Source organism: Mastigoproctus giganteus, chromosome 9, assembly GCF_048544385.1.
Source record: "Mastigoproctus giganteus isolate SK-2022 chromosome 9, ASM4854438v1, whole genome shotgun sequence".
Lineage (NCBI taxonomy): Eukaryota > Metazoa > Arthropoda > Arachnida > Uropygi > Thelyphonidae > Mastigoproctus > Mastigoproctus giganteus.
This window is the reverse complement of record NC_143583.1, coordinates 73,271,258-73,296,354: the sequence shown is the minus strand read 5'-3', so window position 1 is coordinate 73,296,354 and position 25,097 is coordinate 73,271,258. Positions and strand designations below refer to the sequence as shown.

Sequence of the window (25,097 nt, the reverse complement as noted above, 5' to 3'; positions counted from 1 at the left end):
GAAGAAATTCATACAATAAATAACATTTATAAGTTCATGTGCATTCTAGCATCAATTATAAATATTCCATTTAAATCATTAAATTTAGCTTAGAAATTAACAAGTCTGTTTGTCTGGGTGGGCTTTATGACACAAGGGCAACATGGCCATAATGCGCCAACTACTATCGTAAAGTTCAATGCACTGGTTTTATCAATATGAATTGCAACTGAAGTTTACAGTATGTTATGGAGTTGTATCCATTTGAGCAAAGTAAAGATTTTGTCCATGCATGGTGCATCTGCTAGGAGATGAGCAATACTCAGTGTTCATTGCTAAAAATGAGGCAAAGAAAGTTTGTCACTCATTTTTGTAAATGGGGTAATCAATGAGTATATGTTGGACAGTAAGATTGTGTTGCAGTTTGTGCACTGTGGTGGGCTAATGGCTGCAAGCAAATAAAGATGTGTTAGGTGTGTGTGTGGCTTATCCGTAATTGGGCTAATATGACTTCTTCATGTTGGTTCTCATGTATATTTGATTTCCATGGTTCGAGATCTTTTTTATACTGATTAGCTTGTTATTGGGTTTACTCTGCCAAGTGTGTTGCCATTGTTCAAGACATTTTTTTTTATAATGAACTTGTAGTCAGATGCAGGTGTAGAGTAAATTAACAAGCAAAATTAAGAAACTGCATATTTAAAAGTTGTATAATATCAAACATAATATGATGGAACATTACATGATTTTTAAATGAGAAAAATGGAGAAGACACATTTTTTTCTAATGTGAATTATTATAACAATACAATTCATATGAGAACTTACCCAGTATTTTCAATTACTAAACAGATTGTTAGCTATGAAACCACATTTGACCAAGCCAATTTAAAACTGAAAATTTGAAAAACTTGGTTGGAAGTGATCACACAGCTTTTGTAGGCTACTCCATGATTGGTCTGATAATAGAATCTTCCAACAGAATTAGAAGTACAGCAAATACTCTACCTAGAATTAACTGAATGTACCCAAGGGGTTAATGCAGAGATCCAGTAGCACATTAGCATTAGCATTAGCATTAGTAGAGGCATATGATGCAAGAAAGCAAGCTTATTCAGCATCAGCCAATAAAAAAAAAAAAAAAAAAACAACCACTACTCCCATTTCACCCCTCAATTTGTTCGAAATACCTGTCCAGCTGAGCCTTAAATTTGTTTAGGCTATCAACTTCAACAACAAGCGATGGAAGTCTATTCCACAAACCAACTGCCCGCTGGCTAAAGGCGAATTTCCGCACATCTATCCGACATCCGTCCTTCCTCAATTTGAATTTATGCCCTCTCAGGTGATTATTCTGAGCAAGAGGAAGAATCCCATCGGCATTGAGCATGCTCAAGCCATTCAAAGCCTTGTACACCTCTATCAGATCACCTCGGCGATGCCTAGTCTCCAGGCTCTGTAATTTGCAAAACTTAAGCCTTTCTTCGTAAGAGCAACCCTTTGTTCCATTCACTAATCTTGTTGCCCTTCTCTGTACTCGTTCCAGCAACTCTACATCCTTCTTGAAATGAGGCCTCCAGACCTGTATACAGTACTCAAGGTGTGGCCTGACCAATGCCTTATACAAGGGAATAATCACATCCCTGTCCCTGCTAGAAAAATTCCTGTATATCATTGACAAGACACCATGAGCTACTCTTGCAGCTTGTCTGCACTGCTCAGAGAACTTCATATCTGCCTGCACAATTACCCCCAGGTCCTTTTCATTCTCTACCACTGTCAGCGTAGTACCACAGAGTTGATACGTTGATCTGGGGTTACTGTTTCCCATATATAGTACTTTACATTTGTCAATGTTAAACTTCATTTGCCACCTCTCAGCCCATCTGCTCAACCTTTCCAGATCCTGTTGCAGCAGCATAGTATCAGTATTTGCATTTGACTTGACTACAATTCAAGTTCATGTGATTCCTAAATACAGTTAATTATTATATTCAGGTCAAAATCATTAGTTATGTCCTGTAATGTCCCACACAATAATCCAGGGGTTATTATGTGGGACATAACAGGTTCTTCTCCCCACTAAAGGATCTTCTTGGAAAAATCGTTCATTCCGGGTTGATGACTAAATCTTTTCTACCTTCCTAACTATAAAAACAGTTTTACTGGAATAGCTTTTGAAGAAGAATTTTGGTCAAAATAATTAGCTGTAAATGACTCTGACCTATGCTGCACAAATGCAACCAAGTGGTTAACTAAGAAATGCAGCAGCACACACTTTTTACTTTAAATGTGGCTCAAGCCTATATGACTAATTTTTTTTTTTTTTTTTTTTTTTTGTGGTAGTTGTTGGCGCATAGGCTTCTGTGGCCATAATGCACCTCCCAAGGTTTTTGCAGTACTTTGATCCAAGCCCGAGGCGGGAATCGAACCCGCGACCTTTGGGTTGCCAGGCAGGCACTTTACCCACCCGGCTAGCCCGGTCGGCGATATATGACTAATAAATTCAGTTAATAACCGTTGTCTGGTGAAAATGAATAGTTGTAAACTACTCTGAACTATGTTGTGCCAAAGCATAAAAAGAAACATTACAATTCAGAGAGTGGGTACTATATCAATCCTTAATCCAGCAGTCATTGTGTGGCAGGTCCCCCGTGAAACAATCTTCTCGCAAAAATTGTTGATTCAAAGTTGATGACTAAATATTTTCTACCTTCCTAACTATGAAGAGAGTTTTAATGAAATAGTTTTTGGAGTGGATTTTGTGGTTTTCATGGAGTAAGAATGTGAAAGCATCTGCCAAGTCACCATGTTCTTTCTTACAACTGTATTTATGTAGTAATCACGTGACACCTCACTAAGTACTTAAATTTTTTTTTAAATTAAAACAACACATATCTGTGTATATATACAGAATGTTTCAAAAATGATGGTCAATAATTTAAAGGTGAAAGGTACAAACTAAAATAAGCAAAAAAGTCCAAGTGAACATCAGGCCACAAATTAACAGTTTTCAAGAAAAAATGCACATTTTCTGTTAAGATCCGCCACTGACTATGGGAGCACTCTGGGAGGGTAGTCTGTATTGCTGAGACCTTGTACACGCTGGATATGGTAGGTGTACAGTAATTGGCGATGTAAAATTTGCAACACACTGCTATGACTCAGTACATGCTCTTGTAGAGCAACCCTCCTTGTCAAAATTCCTGGAATTTGTTCTATTCTTTCTAACACCCTTTCCTCAACATCAGGTGTTATGCTTCTGGGCCTACCTGCTCTTACTCCATGTGCGAAGCGCCCATGTTCTCTATGGTGTCAATGTACCTGATGAATGCACCTGTTAGGCTGCCTTTGGTGGTGAAATGCTTCTTGGTACAAACGTGCCGCCTCGAGTGCGCTGCCGTTGGCTTTACCATACATTAAGTGCATACTCTTCGTTGCTGTAACCTCTTTCAATGTTGATTAGCCTTTGGCAAATACTAGTATGCCTGCTACATCTCAGAGCATTGAGAAACGGGAAAGAGAGAGAATGAGCATAACCTAACCTGAACAAACAAGTCAGTGGTGAATCCCAACTCTGTACAGTTCACCTTGTCAGTGGTGGATTCCAACTAGAAATGTGCAATATCTCGAAAATGATTCAATTAAGGACTCATGTTTACTAGGCTTTTTTTGCATATTGTAGTCTGTACAGTTCACCCTTAAATTATTGACCATCACTTTTGAAACACCCTAGAGGTTACAGCAACAAAGAGTATGCGGACATGCACTTCATGTATGGTAAAGCCAATGGCAGTGCACTTGAGGCTGTTTCTTGTGCACTCGAGGCCGCACAAGAAGCATTTCCCTACCAAAGGCAGCTCAACAGGTGCAAATTCATCAGGGTACATCAACACATTAGAGAACAAGGGCACTTTGCACATGGAGTACAAGCAGGTAGGTCCAGAAGCATAACACCTGATGTTGAGGAAAGGGTGTTAGAAAGAATATGTGGACATGTGTTTTTGTAAAGGGTGGCTCCTAGAACGTGAGTTCATCTCCGCCTCGTATCTCTGTGAAGAACAGTATCACTACAAACGGGCCAGATATATGTGTGACGTAGGTATGTGTGTGTGTTCTGTTGTTCTGTTCTGGCCTCTTGGCTACCCAGAAGCATCAGTCACCTGGACAGATGATTCTGGGTACTCGTCCAAACCACGGGAAGGTGGGCCAGTCCCAATGGAGCACGTACTGTCTCGATACGAGACTCTGAACCACCTGATGTTGCCAAAAGGTGGGCCAGATTTCTCTGGGGGTCCCAATCCAGGAATTTCGACAAGGAGGGTTGCTCTGCAAGAGTGTGTACTGAGTCATAGCAGTGTGGGACAAATTTTACATCGTCAATTACTGTACCCCTACCATATCCAGCATGTACAAAGACTCAGCAATGGAGAATACTACCCTCCCAGAATGAACTTGTTTGTTTGTTATTTGGTTTTTAGGAGCATTAGCAACTAAGGCCATATTGCTCCGGGTATATGCAGTGGTCATTCCCTGACCTTTCCACATCCTCCGTATTTGGTGGTCACGGGCCCCGGTCTAATCAAGAAGCATGGGCTACGCACTGCTGCTCCTGCCCATGGAGGCGCCTTGAGTGAAGTTCTGCCAGTGGATGCAACAACAGTGTGTCCCGAACCCCCAATTTTTAAACAACATTTTGTTCACTGGCAAAGCTGGGTTTACTTGTGATGGTAAATTTAATTTTCATAACTGTCGTTTGGTCTGACGAAAATCCTAATGCAATTCATGAGTCACATCATCAGCAACATTTCTCATTGAATGTCTGAGCAGAACTACTAGGAGCCCGTCTAATTGGACCATACTTCCTGCCAAACAGGCTAACAGGAGAGCTGTACTTTCAGTTCCTGCAGAATGTTCTTCCAGACCTCCTCGATGATGATAATGTTCCACTTCAGCAATGTCAGAATGTGTGGTTTATGCATGATGGTGCACCGGCACATTTTGCTCGAGTTGTGACCTGGTATCTAACTAGAAGGTATGGTCAACAGTGGACAGATAGAGGTGGGCATGTAATATGGCCTCCCAGGTCACCAGACTTAAATCCTATGGATTTTTGTATCTAGGTTCATGTAAAAAAGCTTGGTGTACACTTCTGACATTAACACATTGAGGAATTGTAGCATCGGGTTGAAGGAGCCTTTCAGCAAATCAGAAATGACCCAGGAATGCCTGATTTGCAGGACTCAATGCAGAAAAGACTACAAAGCTGCACACGAATGCATGGGCACATTTTGAACACCTTTTGTAACATCCTATAACATGTCACATCTGTAAAATCCTGTGGCATTGAAACCAATAAATTAAAACTGTATTATCTTATGTTTAATAAAACCACCCTTAGCAAAGGATTCAGCTTTTTTTGAAATTAATGCTTCCATAGTCAGTGGCGGATCTTAACAGACAATGTGCATTATCTCAAAAATGGTTCATTTGCGGCTTGATTTTCACTGGGACATTTTTGCATATTTTAGTTTGTACTTTTCACATTTAAATTATTGACCATCATTTTTGAAACACCATGTATATGTGTATCGATATGTACATGTGTGTGCATATAGATATATATTTATTTATTTTTATTTTTTTATTATTTAAATACATAACATATAAGCAGAATTATGTTTAAATGCCATAATTCTGATATTTGCACACTTAACTCCACAGGAAATTTGAAATGAATTTGAAACATGGGCAGCATTAGTTGAGGCATATGAAGCAAGAAAGCAAGCTTATACAGCATCAGTCAAAAAAAAAAAAAAAAAAAAAACATTCCCATTTTGCCCATCCGGTCACTCCAAATGTTTGTCTAGTTCAGCCTTATATTTATTAGCATTACCATTAGCATTAGTAGAGGCATCTGATGCAAGAAAGCAAGCTTATGCAGCATCAGCCAAAAAAAAAAAAAAAAAAACCCACTTCCACTTCACCCCTCTGTTCGTTCAAAATACCTGTCCAGCTGAGCCTTAAACTTATTTAGGCTATCAACCTCCACCACAAGGGATGGAAGTCTGTTCCACCAACCAACCACCCGCTGGCTAAAGGCAAATTTCCGCACGTCTATCCTACATCTGTCTTTCCTCAATTTGAATTTATGCCCTCTCAGGTGATTTTTCTGAGCTAGAGGAAGAATCCCATCAGCATTGAGCATGCTTAAACCATTCAAGGCTTTATACACCTCTATCAGATCACCTCGATGGTGCCTAGTCTCCAGACACTGTAATTTGCAAAACTTAAGCCTTTCTTCGTAAGAGCACCCCTTTGTTCCATTCACTAATCTTGTTGCCCTTCTCTGTACTCGTTCCAGCAGCTCTACATCCTTCTTGAAATGAGGCCTCCAGACCTGTATACAGTACTCTAGGTGTGGCCTGACCACTGCCTTGTACAAGGGAATAATCACCTCCTTATCCCTGCTGGAAAAATTCCTGTATATCATTGACAATACTCCATGAGCTACTCTTGCAGCCCGTCTGCACTGCTCAGAGAACTTCATATCTGCCTGCACAACCACCCCCAAGTCCCTTTCATTCTCTACCACTGTCAGTGTAGTACCACAGAGTTGATACGTTGCTCTGGGGTTGCTGTTTCCCATGTGTAGTACTTTACATTTGTCAATGTTAAACTTCATTTGCCACCTCTCAGCCCATCTGCTCAACCTTTCCAGATCCTGTTGCAGCAGCATAGTGTCAGTAGTGTCCTTGACAACCCTGCCAACCTTTGTATCGTCTGCAAACTTGGACATTAAGCTTGATATACCATCATCAATATCATTTATAAATACAGAAAACAATAATGGACCCAACACTGAGCCCTGAGGGACTCCACTAATAACATTAGTCCACGATGAGCAGTGTCCATTGATTACCACTCTCTGTCTTCTCTCCCTCAACCACCCCTTTATCCATAGCAGCAATTTGCCTCCAATGTCACACTGCTCCAATTTGTGTAGCAGTCTTCCATGTGCAACATTTAAGCTATTTATTTAAGCTATCAACTACCACAACAACAGAAAGAAGTCTGTTCCAGCAATCAGCTACCTGCTGGCTAAAGGCAAACTTCTGCACATCTATACTACAACTGTTTTTTTCTCGGTTTGAATCTATGCCACCCTCAGATTCTTAATCTCAGCAAGTGGAAGTATCCCATCAGCATTGAGCCTGCTCTCACCATTCAAGGCCTTGTACACCTCGATCAGATCACCTCGCACATGCCTAGTCTCCAGATGCTGCAACTGACAGAATTAAAGCTTCTCCTGGTAGGAGAACCCCTTTGTTCCTCACCAGTATTGTTGCCCTTATCTGTACCCATTCTAGCAACTCTACATCCTTCCTAAAATGAGGCCTCCAGACCTGTATGCAGTACTCAAGGTGTGGCATGACCATTGCCTTATACAAAGGTATAATCACCTCCTTGTCTCTGCTAGCAAAATTCCTATATATCATTGAGAAAACACCATGATCTGCTCTGGCAGCCCTTCTAGACTCCTCAGAGAACTTCAACTTCAAGTCTGACTGCACAACAATTATCCCCAGATCTCTTTCATTCTCCACCTCCTTGAGTGTAGTACCAAACAGTTGGTACATTTCTCTTGGATCACTGCTACCCATATGTAGTACTTTGCATTTGTCAATATTAAACTTTAGTTGCCACTTGTCAGCCCATCTATCTAACTTTTTTTAGATCCTGTTACAGTAGCATACTAGTTTTACTATCATTAACAGCCCTGCCAACCTTTGTATCATCTGCAAACTTGGACATTAAGCCTGATATATCTTCATTGATATCATTAATAAATACACAAAACAACAACGGGCCCATCACCAAACCCTAAGGGACTCCATTAATAACATTAGTCCATGTAGAGCAGTGTCCATTTCTTAACACTCTCTGCATTTCCCACTCAACCATCCCTTTATCTATTGCAGCAACTTTCCTTTAATGCCATACTGCTCCAATTTGTACAGCAGTCTTTCATATGCAACAGTATCAAAAGCTTTCATAAAATAAAAGTATATGAAATCAAAATTATTTTTTACATCCAGTTTCTTTGTGACCACATTGTAGTAACCAATCAAACTGGTCAGATGAGACTTCCCCTTAACAAACCATGCTGTGTGTGAACTATTACTGCAGTCTTATCTATGTGATCCTGCATTGCTTCTTTAATCAGTAACTATATTATTTTCCCTGGAACAGAAGTTAAACTAACAGATCTATAATTATTTGTGTCACCCTTTGAAACACCTTTGTGAATTAGGGATACCATTTGGGGCCGAACTGATTGACAAGGTTCTCATTATATACTCCCTCCTATTGTGTCTCTGCAGAATTGCAGACACTTTCACATTCAAACCTAACTCGCAACTTTTTTTCAACACTGACCTGTTGAGTAAATCTATTTACTTGTTGAGTAAATAAATTTTAAATCTGCAGATCTCTTACTCTTAATGTCATTAGTTCCAATGGGTACAACAATATCGCCTTTTGTGCCCTTAAAAGATGATATCTGCTCTACAACGTCAACTTTAACCCCTGGCAGACATACCCTGGTCCTGTTCCACCTATCCTTTTTGCATAATATATATCCATCTCCCTGACAACAGATATGCATAATATATAAGCAAAATTAAAGAAAAAATAATACAGTATATATATCCAGTAATTAGAATTTTAATGACAAAGAATAAAGCTTTCAGAGCAAATGGACCCCTTCCTCAGCAAACGTATATACAGATTATAATAGAATATGGATGTTATAGATTAAATTTCAATAGATATAAGAGCTCTGTGTGCTGTTATATCTATAACATCCATATTCTGTTATAATCTGTATATATTTTGCTGAGGAAGAGGTCCATTTGCCCCGAAAGCTTCATTCTTTGTCATTAAAATTCTAATTACTGGATATATACTGTATTATTTTCTTCTTTAAGTCATGGAATCCAGTACGACAGGCCCATTTGCATTTATATATAAGCAGAATTATGTACACATTGCTATTTTTAAATTGAATAATGGAAGGGATTAATACTTTCATGTTTCTAAGAGATGCTTATCCCCTTGTATAAAGGCCACACCTTGAGTACTGCATACAGGTCTGGATGCCTCATTTTAGGAAGGATGTAGAGCTGCTGGAACGAGTACAGAGAAGGGCAATGAGATTGTTGAGGGAAACAAAAGGTTGCTCTTACCAAGAAAGGGACTTAATTTTTGCAAATTGAAGCATCTGGAAACTAGACACCTGCAAGGTGATCTGATTGAGGTATATAAGGCCTTGAATGGCTTTAGCAAGCTCAATGATGATGGGTTGTTCTTGTTGTTATTTGGTTTTTAATCTATATGCGGTGGTCATTCCCTGACCTTTCCGCATCCTCAGTATTTGGTGGTCACAGGCTTGAACACCGATCTAATCAAGAAGTGTGTGCTATGCACTGCTGCTCCTGCCCACCTGGCTACAGAGGTGCCAATGCTGATGGGATTCTTCCTCTTGCTCAAATTACACACCTGAGGGGGCATACATTAAAACTAAAGAAAGACAGTTATAGAACAGATGTGTAGAAATTTGCCTTTAGCCAGTGAGTGGCTGATTACTGGAACAAACTTCCATCGGTTGCTGTGGAAGTTGATAGCTTAAATAAATTCAAGGAAGAACTGGACAAATGTTTGGAGCAAATGGATGGATAAAATGGGAAGTTTTTTGGTTTTTTTTGGCCTATGCTATATAACCTTGCTTTATTGTATCATATGCTTCTCTAATGCTAATGCTATTGGATACTGGCCTGCCTTTTGCAAGTTAACCTGGACAATCTCCCGGGCACTATGATGTCATCTACTTGTCATCTGGTGGTGCCAGTGAGGTTCTTGAGCTAGTATTACTATTAACAGAGACAAAATGATGAAAGGAAGCTAGGTTTATTTAACATCTGCAAGTATTTTATACCTGTTCTATTCAAGTGAACTCAATCTCTAGAAAAGGTGATCTGATTGAGGTATATAAAGCCTTGAATGGTTTGAGCATGCTCAATGCTGATGGGATTCTTTCTCTTGCTCAGAATAATCACCTGAGAGGGCATAAATTCAAATTGAGGAAAGACAGTTGTAGGATAGATGTGTGGAAGTTTGCCTTTAGTCAGCAGGTGGTTGATTGCTGGGAAGCCAATAAAATATTGTAGCTAGCAGTACCACCAGAAACTCAGCTGGTATTTTTTTGTTTTGTTAGTACCATTAGCATTCATTCAATTTTTAATGTCACTTGTAATTTGTCAAACCTAATGCATTACATAACTAGTTTTTATTTTTCTGCAGAGAATGAGCTTATTCTTATGTTTAGTGTGAACCTGCATTATGATTATAATGTCTTCATTTCTAATAATTAACTTTTTTATTATTCTATACCTTGTCCATGGTTCCTTTCCCAACAGTATACATGTGAATGGCTGTAATAGATGTGACAAGATAAATATTTCAAGTTGTTTACCTCTTCAAGTATGCACAATTTTTTTGATGACTTGTGTACATATCCCAATCACATTTTTAGGCCTGCCCTATAAACGTAGTACAAAGGAAACAATTATAAAAATACCGATATAAAACAATACTAACTTAAGTAAAAAAAAACTTACTTACTCTACAGATACAAGTTCGACAAGGATCAGGGGAAAAGTGTTCTCCATTTATATATGTACTAGCTTCAAAGAAACAACCATCACAAACAGGGCAACAGGGAGCTGGCAGGGGATGTGAACAGCTATACAAGCATGGTTTCTTTTTACAGACTACCTTTGATTCCTATAATTTTATTGATAGAGAGAAATATATATTATTCATTAAAAGTCAACTTCACTATACAAAAAATAGTTGGTTCAGTTTTAAATGACATGACACATGCTTTGTAAATTAAGCTTTGTACTTTTAAATACATTTCGTAGTATGTTTCTTGATGATTCTTTATCAAACTAAGCTGCATCTTTTTTGGGGTAATTTAAATTTATCATATAGCCACTAAGTATATAGATTCATAACCAAAATATTAAATATTAATACATTACATTATTAAATTTGTGAACATGATTTAATTGTAAATTATTTTGTGTGAATTATTTGCGAACATAATTTGTGAATTAATATAATTAATATTGTAAAATATTAATACTAAAATATGAATAACATTAAAATTAGGCAGTTTACTTCTGAAGAAGAAACAAATCACCAATTAATTTTTTTTTTCAGTTGTAATAAGGGGGAAAAAGTTACACAGCCACTAAAATATATCATTAACCAATCAGCACATATAATTATTTTAATTTTAATAATTTAAAATTTAACAATGAACTTACATTGCTGTACAATGCAAGTTCACAACTACAAAACTGTAGATTTCAACGTTCTGTAATATTTAAAGGAAAAAACCTACATGAAGGTACTTTAAGTGCCACATATTCCATTCATATCACTATGAGTATAGACAGCATGCAAAACTGTTCATACTAATGTTAATTAATTCTTAGGTTTTCTGGTTCACAAACATCAGAATAAACCTTCATCTTCATTACCCCATAGAAAATTATGATTTCAATTTCATTCTTTCCCCTCTTTTCTCCACCACAACAGTGCTTTTGTGCCTGCAAGTTCATGCTTCAGTATTATATTTAATTTTTCTTGGAAATAGCAAAATATTTCTGTCACGGTCTGTAATATTACAATGAGATTTTCATGGGTACATGTTTCACTTCTCTTTGTTAACAGAACCATAATTATTTCTTACTCCCTTATCACAGCTGTGCATTCTTTTCAACTTATCATAATTATAATTGTTTTCATAGCAATATAGTTATCCATTTGTGAATGTTGGTTATCTAGCATAAATCTGATTCATCTCCTTCCTCCTAGAGTTTATATAAGTAAAGTACTCTTTGCTGATTTTCTTTGCATCCTTTGCAAAGATTTCTCATAATCTGCCTTCACCTACATAACTTCCTTTGTGACTTGATTACAGACTAGCTTATATCTATCATAGGATTCTGTGTTGCCTGATAATTTATATGAATCCCATGCATTTTTCTTCTCTGCTACGAGCCTCATTAATTCATTCATTTAGGCCTGAACCTTGAACAATATTTCTTAGTTGGTATGAAAAGCCCAGTAGCCTCCAAGATTAAGTCCTGGAAGGATTCCCATTTAGAAATCACCATTGGTAACATCATCATTTGATCCCACTTTATAGAATTTAAAAACTGTCTCTGAGACCACTGTAGTCACCTTTATGAAAACAAAAACCCTTCCCTTTACCCTTCATGGTAGCTACAACTTTAAGTAAATCTCACATCTATGCACTGGGATCACTGTCACCTAGTGGTTCCATTATCTGCAAATTCTTAATGCATGAATAATCACTGCTGATAATCAGATCCAGAGAATTACTCCCTCTGGTTGCCCCTCAAACATGTTGCTGTAGAAAATCTCCCAGGAAATCCACAAAAGTCTTGTTAGCCTGCAAGTAACCAACCCACAAGTTCCAGTCAATATCTGGAAAGTTTAAATCCCCCATTACAAGACATTCTGATTTACTGGCCCACTCTATTTCTCTGCACAACTTATTCTTGTTATAGGCCTTATGATTCTCATCAGAATCATAAGGCCTATAACACACTCCTACTTTCATTTCCCTTTCCCAGTGTTTATGTCACACCAAATAAACTCAACATTGCACAGTCCACCCATGTCAACTGGATGCACTTCCTTCAATTTTATGTGTTTCTTAACTAACAACACATCCCCCTCTCCCTTCCTATTCTGTCTATCCTTTCTGTACACACTGTACTCTCCAAATTCCAATTCTGCATTGCTTATGCCTGTGTCACACCATGTCTCTGATATCCCAACAATATCTGCCTCTGATGTCTTGACTAGCATTTCAAGCTCATCAAATTTATTTACTATACTTCTAGCATTGGTGTGCATGCAAGTATACATGTTTCCGTTCTTACTCTTAGTTACCCTAACACAGCCCATGTATTTACTTGTTCCATGATGACTCCCAGCAGCTCTTGAAATCCCCAGAAACTTGCTCTCTAGGCTGCTGCTCATTACAATGGAAGCAGTGCAAGAATCACATTCTCCTCTGCCTGCAGCTACTGTTAATCTTTTAGTCAATCCCCACCCCCCCAAACTAGCAGTTTTCTAGCCACCTAACAATGCCTCAATAGCATCAGCAAATATTCTTGCACCCTTTCTATTTAAGTGTATCCCATCCCTGTAGAAGCAGTCTCTCCTGTTAGGAAGCACAGACCACGCTGAAAAAATTCTACCCCATGAATCTTACACAATCTCTTCAGGGCCAAATTGATTGACAATGCTCTCATCATATACTCCCTCCTATTATGTCTGGGCAGAATTGCAAACACTTTAAATCATTAAAGAAGCATAGATAAGAGGAGATTAAAGCAGGATTAGTGAAGTAGAGCAGAATTTCAAAGTTTTTTTAGTATACTGTAAAGTTTATTTTAATAAATTTTTTTCCCTGTAATAATTTGATTTATTTTTTTATATCATAAATATAATTTTTGAAACTTTTTTTATTAATAATTATTAAATTTCATAATGTTTTTTACAAGATCCACCTTGAACATTTCATCAGAGGGTACCATGGCTCATACGGAAATAGCCTATGGCGATTTCCAGGTTGACCTAGTGGATAATCCTAACTCACTTGGAGATTCTTTTGTTTGTCACCGTTGTAAGGAGTGCACCGATCTTAAGTTACAATTTGTGCATTGCTAGAACACTTTGAGTCACTGAAAAAACAGGTGCTTGCCCTCAAGAATAATGTAACTGGGAGCTGGTCAGGGACTCAAGACTCTAGCAACCTACTAAGTGATGCACTCCCGATTCGGGTCTCAGAACAGAATAACCAAGTGCAAGCTACTCTGGTTCAAAAGGACTTAGTTCTATTAGGAGACTCCATTGTCAGGGAAACAGGAAATCTTTTTTGTAATAAGCATAGGTGGACTAGGGTATGTCTGCCAGGAGCAACTATTAATGATATCACCAACAGACTGTTCAATTTTAAGGGGGGGGGAAGAGAATATTATTATTCATGTGGGGACTAATAACATTAAGCATACACGTCTGACAATTTGTTAGACAAATATAGGACCATGCTGAAGAAATGTCGCGAGTTAGGTCACAATGTATAGTCTATGTATCTGCAATTCTGTTCAGGAACGATAGGAGGGTTATATGCTGAAAGCCTTGTGGATTAACTCAAGATTTGAAGGACTCTGCAAGGCTTTTGGGGGAAAATTTCTACAAGGTAGAAATCGGTTCTACCTTGTAGAAATCAGTAAGGGATGTGTCAGGTTTTGTAGAGACGGGATACATTTAAACAAAGGTGGTGCAAACGTTTTTGCCAGTATTATTGAGGTTACCTTAACATTCAGGGAAACTGCTAGTTTGGGGGGGAACAAGGGTAATATAGATACATGTTTATCTGATAGTATTAGTCAAATTAAATCTGTGAAAATACCTCAAGAGTATTTGTTTGTTACCGCAACAGAACATAGTAGCAAGGTGTTCTGAGGGCAGAAGTGTTTCAAATGAGCAGGTAGCAAATGCCAGGGAAGCAAGCTTAAATAACTTTAAGGGATGTGTCAGAGTAGTTAACTATACACAAACACTGTCTTAATTGTTTATACAGTAATGTCAGAAGTGTCATCAATAAAATGAGTGAATTCGAACTACTCGTTAGGACAAGTATTTGACACAGTGTTTAGTAGCCTTGATAAATAAATAAGTGATAATAATACATTGGTGTGCAAAACTTAAGGACCAGTCGGGTTTTCACCTGTAGCTTCTCATAGGAGTGACCTGGATATGGGAAAAGCAAACCAAAGGAACCTCATGAGGTACAGAAATGATGGAGGAAACAATACCAACACAACAACGGAAACAAAACAGTACAGAGGAACGTTATTCAAAAATGGCAACACAGCACTGGATGCCATGATACAGATGCATCACTGCCAAAGATGAAACAAAGGAAAGAGGTAGTCCTCAGTAAGAGATATGGCCACCCCCCCCCCCCCGTAATGTTGATGCAGGCTTTGCACTGCCTGTCTATACTTGGAACGAACAATGTTGTTGATAAGTTCTTGCGGTAACATTGTCCATTCCTCTGTCAGCAATCCATACAAACAATATCCTCACTTTCCAAAAGCATATCAACAGCTGCAGTGCGATGGGGTGTGGCATTATCTTCCATAAACACGAACTCAGGACCAATGGCATCTCGGAACAGACACACACACATGGGAAAGGATTACCTCAGTACAGTAGCGTGCACCGGTTACAGTACCGCCTTCCAGTATCTGGAGTTGTGTACATCCATCCAAGATAAGGCCTTCCCAGACGAGAACACCTCGACCGCCATAACATATCGATCCCTTTCAATGATGTTTGCGGGGTGATACCATGTGCCAACCTCTCACCAGATTAGTTGATGTCCAGAATCGCTGCTGAGACTGAATCTACTCTCATCAGTAAAGAGTACCTTACCCCATTGCATTGCTGTCCAGTCCTTGTGTTCGATGCACCACTGTAAACAGTGTCTCCAATGGGTAGGTGTTAAAAGGACACAGTGTACTGGCCGTTGAGCAAACAGTCCACCTTTGTGGAGTCACCTGGGCACAGTAAACATTGATATCCTGCATCCTGTGCTCCTATGCAGATGGTCTGCAATGGATCCCACTGTCTAGTGTCAGTCCCTCCTGGCCTGTAGCAGTCACCATTGGGCATTCTTTTTCATGTATGACCACCACTGGTCCTTTGAACAGCTGTACCTGTTGTTCTGAAGGCCAACCATGCATGTGAGACGATGCTATGGGTGATACCAAACTCTGCAGCCACACTCCTAGCACTTTGACCTTCCTCGAGCTTCCCAATTATTTGACCCCACGTAAAGTCATCCAGATGTTGTCTACTGGCTATTTCGTTGTCTGTAGCACCGTATGAAACCAAGCGAACATCTGTAACAATCGTGTTCACCATTCGATAATTTGCACATAACTGCTGAACTGCTGCTTTTATCTGTTTATGGGAGCCCTCTCATCACGATTCAAAATTTTGCATGTGCACCAGCTTTCTACTGAACAGCCACAGTTATGCAGATCGCCACAGGCTGTTTCATTTGATTTTGTGGTTGTAACCTTTAGAAATAGTTTTGGTCCTTAAATTTTGCACACGAGTGTATATATATGCTATAATAACATATATCAGTTTCAATTTATTTTTAACAAATTAAGTCATACTTGTATTTCAGTATTTATCAAGTTAATTGAAAGGTTTTTAACATGTTTTTGCATAATGAACTGAAGAGAACTAAGTGATTAAATCAATCTTTTACAGTTTTACTCATACCATGCACATGCATTCTTCACATGGATTTTCAGGATTAGTAAATGTTTTGTTGTCTTCAAATCTGATTCCGGACACAACACATCCTGCCAGAATTGAGGAAAGGAGAAAGAAAAATTAATATTTTATCAAGTTAAATAAATAAATATAAATAAATGAATATATATATTTGTTAAACTTGATTATATATATATATAACTGTAATATTGTGTTTTAATAAAAAGAAATGAAAATATACTAGTAGCATGGCAAACCAGTAGAGTAAAGAATTTAACATGCAAAATTAAGAATAGAGTACTCTTGGAGAAACATTATTAAATAATTTAGAAAATAGAGTCCAGATTAAAGGAAAATTTAGTGCCCCCCCCCCCCGACAGACATCAGTTTCCAAAACACGTGAAATATCACTATATGTAAATGTAACCGGTCAACAATACCGAAATTAAGTAAAAATAGAGAAAAAAAAAAAAAATTGGACCTACTGTAATATCAAATTGAATAGAAAAGACTAACCATTATGCCTCATCTCCTCAGTTGACCACAAGGCCATAATGGTCAGGAACCACTACATTTCGAACGCTACACAAATCCATGCCGTGAAAGAATGATACAAAGATCACACTGCCGGTGCAATACATTTGCACAACAGTGGTCCATATGTAGTGTAAAAATAATAGGACAGAGTAGGGTAGAGATATAATAGGGTAGAGATTTGTGTAGCATTCGAAATGTAGTGGTTCCCTGAACCATTATGGCCTCGTGGCCCACTGACGAGATGAGGCATAATGGTTAGTCTTTTTTATTCAGTTCAATATTCAATTTTATTATTATAAAAGTAGGTTCTACTTTTTTTTTTCTCTATTCTTACTTAATTTCGGTATTGTTGACCAGTTACATTTACATATAGTGATATTTCACATGTTTCGGAAACTGGTGCCTATCAAGGGGATGCCGCTAAATTTTCCTTTAATTTGGACTCTATTTTCTAAATTATTTAGTAATGTTTCTCCAACAGTACTCTATTCTTAATTTTGCATGTTAAATTCCTCGCTCTACTGGTTTGCCACGCTACTGGTACATTTTCATTTCTTTTTATTGAAACATAATATTACAGTTAAATACATGCAACATGTTGTGGTTTTTGCATATTTGCTGCCACTGATGTCTGCTCTACTACCCTTATTTTTTTTATTTTCACTTATTTTTGCTCTTATTTCTGCATTCATTTGGATTTAATAGAATTATATATGTATATATAAACAAAATCTTATATGAAGGGAAACAGAAGAAAGTGAAAATGAAAAAATAAAAAGAGAAAAGATATTTATGGACAGGGGCCACTGACAGACAAAAAGTACCCAACAACCATAATGAACATAAGTGATATGCACAAGTGAATATAAGTAATATTGAGACAGCAAAGGAACATAAAAATATGAGTAAAGGCAGCAATAAAGAGTAGAAATATAGAAAAGAGAAGAGCAAGAAGAATAAAGAAATAAAAGAAGTTATAGCATATATAGGGTTAATCAAATGAAGTCCGGGGTTTCAAACAATTCCTGTACATGTGTGTACAGGAATTGTTTGAAACCCCGGACTTCATTTTGAATAACCCTGTATATTAAAAAAATAATTATACGCAAATATATAAATAAAAATAGATAAATATATTGTCATATATTGAACAACCCTAGTGTCATTATCTAGTCAACTATTAGAATTGCATGAAAAGATGACAATATAGAGCCTCTATTTCTAACAAAAAGCCCATGTCACTGTGGGAATCACATGTCAGCACTGTATATTTTCTCCTTCATATTTATCTCCTTATGACTTTTACCATTTATATTTCAAATTCTTCATTTTATTAAATTGTCCCTATTTCACCCTTTATAAATTGTACTTTGCTATGGCACGGACTTTACAATAGAAACAGAGGCTCTATACTGTTGTCTTATCATGCAATTCTGATAGATGATTCTAGATAATGACACTAGGGTTGTGTGAGATATATGACAATATATTTATCTATTTTTGCACCACTGTGTGAAAATAATTTTTTTAAAAATATATATACCATAATTTCTTTCTTTCATTTCTTTACTCTTCTTGCTCTTTACTCCTATCTATATTTTTATATTTCTTTGCTCTTTTAATATCACTTATATATACGACACATATATACTGTCCATCATACCAACTTGATTTCATTCCTCACTTCACTCTATTTGCCTTAACGGTTTACTGTTGTGAAAACATCTATGGTACACTAGAGTAAAATCGATTGGTAATGAAATTTTCTTACGGTAAAGGAAATGACGCAATTGATTGCTAAAGAAATTTTTTTATGGAGATGATGCAATTGACATTACTTCCTATTAGCATTAGTACAGGTATATGATGCAAGAAAGCAAGCTTATGCAGCATCAGCCAAAAAAAAAAAAAAAAAAAAAAAAAAATTCCATTTCACCCCACCGTTCATTCAAAATACTTGTCCAGCTGAGCCTTAAATTTATTTAGGCTATCAACTTCCACAACAAGGGATGGAAGTATGTTCCACCAACCAACTAACTGCTGGCTAAAGGCAAATTTCCGCACGTCTATCCTACATCTGTCTTTCCTCAATTTGAATTTATGCCCTCTCAGGTGATTTTTCTGAGCTAGAGGAAGAATCCCATCAGCATTGAGCATGCTTAAACCATTCAAGGCTTTATACACCTCTATCAGATCACCTCGCTGGTGCCTAGTCTCCAGACACTGTAATTTGCAAATCTTAAGCCTTTCTTCGTATGGTTTGGTTTGGTTTTGGTTTTTTTTTTAGGAGCATTAGCAACTAAGGCCATATTGCTCCGAGGATATGCGGTGGTCATTTTCTGACCTTTCCGCATCCTCCGTATTTAGTGGTGACGGGCTCGAACCCCGGTCTAATCAAGAAGCGCGTGCTACGCACTGCGCTCCTTCCCACCTGGCTACGGAGGCGCCCTTTCTTCGTAAGAGCACCCCTTTGTTCCATTCACTAATCTTGTTGCCCTTCTCTGTACTTGTTCCAGCAGCTCTACATCCTTCTTGAAATGAGGCCTCCAGACCTGTATACAGTACCCAAGTTGTGGCCTGACCATTGCCTTATACAAGGGAATAATCACCTCCTTATCCCTGCTAGAAAAATTCCTGTATATAATTGACAAGACACCATGAGATACTCTTGCAGCCCGTCTGCACTGCTCAGAGGACTTCATATCTGAATGCACAATTACCCCCAAGTCCTTTTCATTCTCTACCACTGTCAGTGTAGTACCACACAGTTGATACGTTGCTCTGGGGTTGCTGTTTCCCATATGTAGTACTTTACATTTGTCAATGTTAAACTTCATTTGCCACCTCTCAGCCCATCTGCTCAACCTTTCCAGATCTTGTTGCAGCAGCATAGCGTCAGTAGTATCCTTAACAACCCTGCCAACCTTTGTATCATCTGCAAACTTGGACATTAAGCTTGATATACCATCATCAATATCATTTATAAATACAGAAAACAGTAATGGACCCAACACTGAACCCTGAGGGACTCCACTAATAACATTAGTCCACGATGAGCAATGCCCATTGATTATCACTCTCTCTGTCTTCTCCCCCTCAACCATTCCTTTATCCATAGCAATTTGCCTCTAATGCCATACTGCTCCAATTTGTGCAGCAGTCTTCCATGTGCAACAGTATCAAAAGCCTTTCTAAGATCCGAATATATAATATCAAAGTTATTCCCTGCATCCAGTTCTTTTGTGACTGCATCATAGTATCCAATCAAATTGGTCAGGCAAGGCTTTCCCTTAACAAAACCATGCTGTGTTCGAGCTATAACTGAAGTCTTCTCTAGATGATCCTGCAGTGCTTCTTTAACCAGTGCCTCCATTAATTTTCCTGGAACAGAAGTTAAACTCACAGGTCTATAATTACTTGTGTCAGCCTTTGATCCTCCTTTGTGAATTGGGGTCACATTTGCACATCTCCAGTCTATAGGCACCTCCCCTGAGTCCAAGGAAGCTCTCATAATTATGGCTAAGGGTTTGCTTACTTCCTTTAATATAACTGGATAGCTCCCATCCACCCCAGGTGCCTTTCTTGTGTTTATCTTCAACAATTGCAGATGATACGAAGGTTGGCAGGGTTGTCAAGGACACTACTGACACTATGCTGCTGCAACAGGATCTGGAAAGGTTGAGCAGATGGGCTGAGAGGTGGCAAATGAAGTTTAACATTGAGAAATGTAAAGTACTACATATGGGAAACAGCAACGCCAGAGCAACGTATCAATTCTGTGGTACTACACTGACAGTGGTAGAGAATGAAAAGGACTTAGGGGTGGTTGTGCAGGCAGATATGAAGTTTTCTGAGCAGTGCAGACGGGCTGCAAGAGTAGCTCATGGTGTATTGCCAATGATATATAGGAATTTTTCTAGCAGGGATAAGGAGGTGATTATTCCCTTGTATAAGGCAATGGTCAGGCTGCACCTTGAGTACTGTATACAGGTCTGGAGGCCTCATTTCAAGAAGGATGTAGAGATGCTGGAACGAGTACAGAGAAGGGCAACAAGATTAGTGAATGGAACAAAGGGGTGCTCTTACGAAGAAAGGCTTAAGTTTTGCAAATTACAGAGTCTGGGAAATAGGCACCAGCGAGGTGATCTGATAGAGGCGTATAAAGCCTTGAATGGTTTGAGCATGCTCAATGCTGATGGGATTCTTCCTCTTGCTGAGAATAATCACCTGAGAGGGCATAAATTCAAATTGAGGAAAGACAGATGTAGGACAGAGGACAGATGTGAGGAAATTTGGCTTTGGCCAGCGGGTGGTTGGTTGGTGGAACAGACTTCCATTCCTTGTCGTGGAAGTTGACAGCCTAAATAAGTTTAAGGCTCAGCTGGACAGGTATTTCGAACGAACAGAGGGGTGAAGTGGAAGTGGTTATTTTTTATTTATTTATTTTTTTTTTTTTTTTTGGCTGATGCTGCATAAGCTTACTTTCTTGCATCAAATGCCTCTACTAATGCTAATGCTAATTTCTCCTCCACTTTCCTCTCAGTTATTACAAGATTATCTAGCTTACTGCCAGAGTTGAATACACCTCTGGCATTCCTCTCACTGAATAACTGCTCATGTGTGAATGTTGATGCAAAATATTCATTTAGTTTGTTAGCTACCTGAGCAGGATCATCAACAGTTGAACCATCGATATTAAGTGGACCAATCTGATTCATGCCCTTCCTTCTAGAGTTTACATAAGTAAAGAACTCTTTGTTGTTTTTCTTTGCATCCATTGCCAAAGATTTCTCGTAATCTGCCTTCGCCTGCGTAACCTTGAATGGGTTGAGCACGCTGAATTCTGATGGGATCCTTCCACTTGTTCAGATTACGAACCTAAGTGGGCATAAATTCAAATTAAGAAAAGACAGATGTAGATTAGATGTGCGGAAATTTGCCTTTAGCCAGCGTGTGGTTAATTGCTGGAACAAACTTCCATCTGTCGTTGTGGAAGTTGATAGGTTGAATAAATTTAAGGAGGAACTGGACAGGCATTTGGAGGGAATGGTGTGATTTTTTTTTTTTTTGGCTGATGCTGCATAAGCTTATACACTTGCTTTCTTGCATCAAATGCCACTGCTACTACTACTACTACTACTACTACTACTACCTCCTTTGTAACTTGGTAACAGACCAGCTTATATCTATCATAGGCTTCTGTGTCACATGTTAATTTATATGTATCCCATGCATTTTTCTTCTCTGCCATATGTCTCATTAGTTCATCTGACATCCATTTAGGCCTAAACCTTGAACAATATTTCTTTGTTATCTACTATGTAAAGCCTAGTAGCTTCCAAGATAAGTTCTTTAAATGCTTCCCATTTTGAATTTGCTGTTGGTAACATCATCAGTTGGTCCCACTGTATAGAATTTAAATATTGTCTCAGACCATCGCAGTGGCCTTTACGAAAGCAAAAACCCTTCCCTTTACTGCTGACGGTAGTTATCTCTTTGAGGAAGTCCCACTTCAGCACACTGTGATCACTACCACCTAGTGGTTTCTTTATCTGCAGATTCTTAATGTATGAAGAATCACTACTGATAACCAGATCAAGAGTATTAATCCCTCTAGTTACCTCCCGAACATGCTGAGGTAGAAAACAATCATCCAATAAATCCCCAAAAGCCTTGCTAGTGTGTGAATGACCAACCCACAAATTCCAGTCAATATCTGGGAAATTAAAATCCCCCATTATAAGACTCGCTGATTTACTAGCCCACTCTATTTACCTGTACAGTTTCTTATTATACCCATCAGAGTCATTAGGCCTATAGAACACTCCTACTCTCAATTTTGATCTCCCAATGCTTATGTCACACCAAACTGACTCGACACTGCACTGTCCAGCGATGTCGACTGGTTTCACTTCCTTGGATTTTTTGTGTTTTTTAACTAATAGCATAACCCTTCCTACCTTCCTATCCTGTCTATCCTTTCTGTGCACATTGTACTCCCCAAATTCGAGTTCTGCATTCCTTATATCTGTGTGACACCATGTCTCTGATATGCCAACAATATCTGCCTTTGATGTTTTGAGCAATACCTCAAATTCATCAAATTTTTTACCAAACTCCTAGCATCAGTGTACACGCAAGTATATATGCACCTGTTCCTATTCTTAGCTATTCTAACACAACTCATGTGTTTACTTGTACCGCAATGACTCTCAGCAGTCTCTGAAATATCCTGCATCTTGTTTTCCAAGCTGCTGCTCATTCCAATAGAAGCAGTGCAAGAATCACTTTCACCTCTCCCAGTGGCTATTGTTAATCTATTAGTCCTTATATCCCCCCAAGCAAGCAGTTTTCCGACCCACCTAACACTGCCTCGATAGTGTCAGCAAATATTCTTGCACCCTTTCTATTTAAGTGTATCCCATCCCTGTAGAAGCAGTCTCTCCTCTTAACAAGTACAGACCAGGCTGAGAAAATTTTACCCCTTGAGCCTTGCACAATCTTTCCAGGGCTGAATTAATCCACAAGGCTCTGATCATACACAGCCATTAGATGGCTGTAAGATTTTAAATGGTACAAACGACGTCACTTCCTAAATGGCACTAAAGATGCTAACTCAATCACTAATGTTGGTTTGGTAGAGTAAGTAGTTGATTCAGTAGAGTAAGGTTGATACTAAGATATGGAAATGATGTCACTTCCTAAATGACACCAACTCGATCACTAATGTTGATTCAGTAGAGTAAGCAGTGGGTAGTAATTTTATGCAAGAATAAAAGCAGAATATTATGCAAGAAAGTGGGTAGTACTATTATGCAAGAATAAAAGCAGAATATTATGCTAGAAAGTGGGTAGTACTATTATGCAAGAAAGTGGGTAGTACTATTATGCAAGAATAAAAGCAGAATATTATGCAAGAAAGTGCGTAGTACTATTATGCAAGAAAGCAAGTAGTAATATTATGCAAGAATAAAATGCAGACTTTAATAAAATCTGTTTCTCCAGTTTTTGATCAACATCCACCTGCTAATAGCATAAGGAAATAAGTAAGTTTCGATAAAACCGTTCAAAAATTTAAACAGGTTTACTCTAATGCCTCTATAGATGTTTTCACATAAAATAAAGCATAAAATATTTACTGTTTTGTCTTCCAAATAAAAAATCACCAAAAATGTGTTTCAAAGTTACTGCTACGTTAGCAATTTTGCCACCTGTACTTTTTTTTTTTTTAAATAGTGAAATTGCATGAAAATTAATGTCATTTATAACTTAATTGATGATTTGGTATTAACGTAGCAATAATATTTTAATGTTAGTAAACAATAAGAGTACAAAACAAGAAAATAAAATGAAAACATGCATAAAATTAAAATAATATAGGAATAAAATAAGAAATTTTTTTATCATAATAGCTCAAATGTATTTAAGACATCAGTAAAATCAATGGAATGATATGATATCACAGCTCAACTAGATAATCTCTATTGTGAAACTGTGGATCTTAAATATTTTTAAATTATTATGTTAAGCTTCTAAAATGAATGTCCACTTGATATCATACTCACTGAAGGAATGATTAATATTCTGACTGCTATGGATAAATTTAGGAATATCAACAGCAGTTATTTTTCAAAGTTAAAAGAGAAAATATATTTTATTTAAAATATCTCATACTTGAGTAGACAAAGAAAAATACGTTACTGTGTGATGGGTGTAAAAAAAATCTGTTAATACAAAAGTGACTCTTGAACATGTTATACACCAACACGTTTAAGTTTTAGGCAGTGCCCAGAACCAAAAAAAATTGATAGATTAATGTTTAAGAGCTTTCTTGGCAAGTCATGTCTTCCCTTCAAATTTGTAGCATTGTCGTAACCCTCTCAATGCAAATCATGAATATTCAAATTTAGTCTTTTCAATTGTTTTAATGGCTAAAGAAGTCAGCCCTTCTCTAGACTTAATGATAGGACAAAAACAAGAATTTGCAAATTATAATATTTTTTTAATCATTTGTCCAATTCAACAAAATCAAATTATGTTCAAAACTAGCTGTTTGGTGCAGCTAAGACTGAATAAACTGAACATACAATGGAATCAGTTACTAACTATAATGTTTTA

The 25,097-nt window shown here is 37.8% G+C and overlaps 1 protein-coding gene across 4 annotated transcripts in view; it reads right to left on the bottom strand.

The window, feature by feature from the left end:
* The window catches only part of LOC150080448 (kielin/chordin-like protein), a 1,054,752-nt gene that overhangs the window by 155,136 nt on the left and 874,519 nt on the right, over positions 1-25,097 (bottom strand). For all 4 annotated transcript variants that reach the window (XR_016547392.1, XM_090381408.1, XM_090381409.1 and 1 more), the window contains 2 exons: positions 16,449-16,531; positions 10,662-10,823 (listed from right to left, as the gene is read on the bottom strand). Coding sequence is in view for 3 of the 4 variants with exons in the window: in XM_090381408.1 (XP_090237534.1) it covers positions 10,662-10,823; positions 16,449-16,531 (245 nt within the window). In the remaining variant the exon portion in view is untranslated. The remainder of the gene's footprint in view (positions 1-10,661; positions 10,824-16,448; positions 16,532-25,097) is intronic.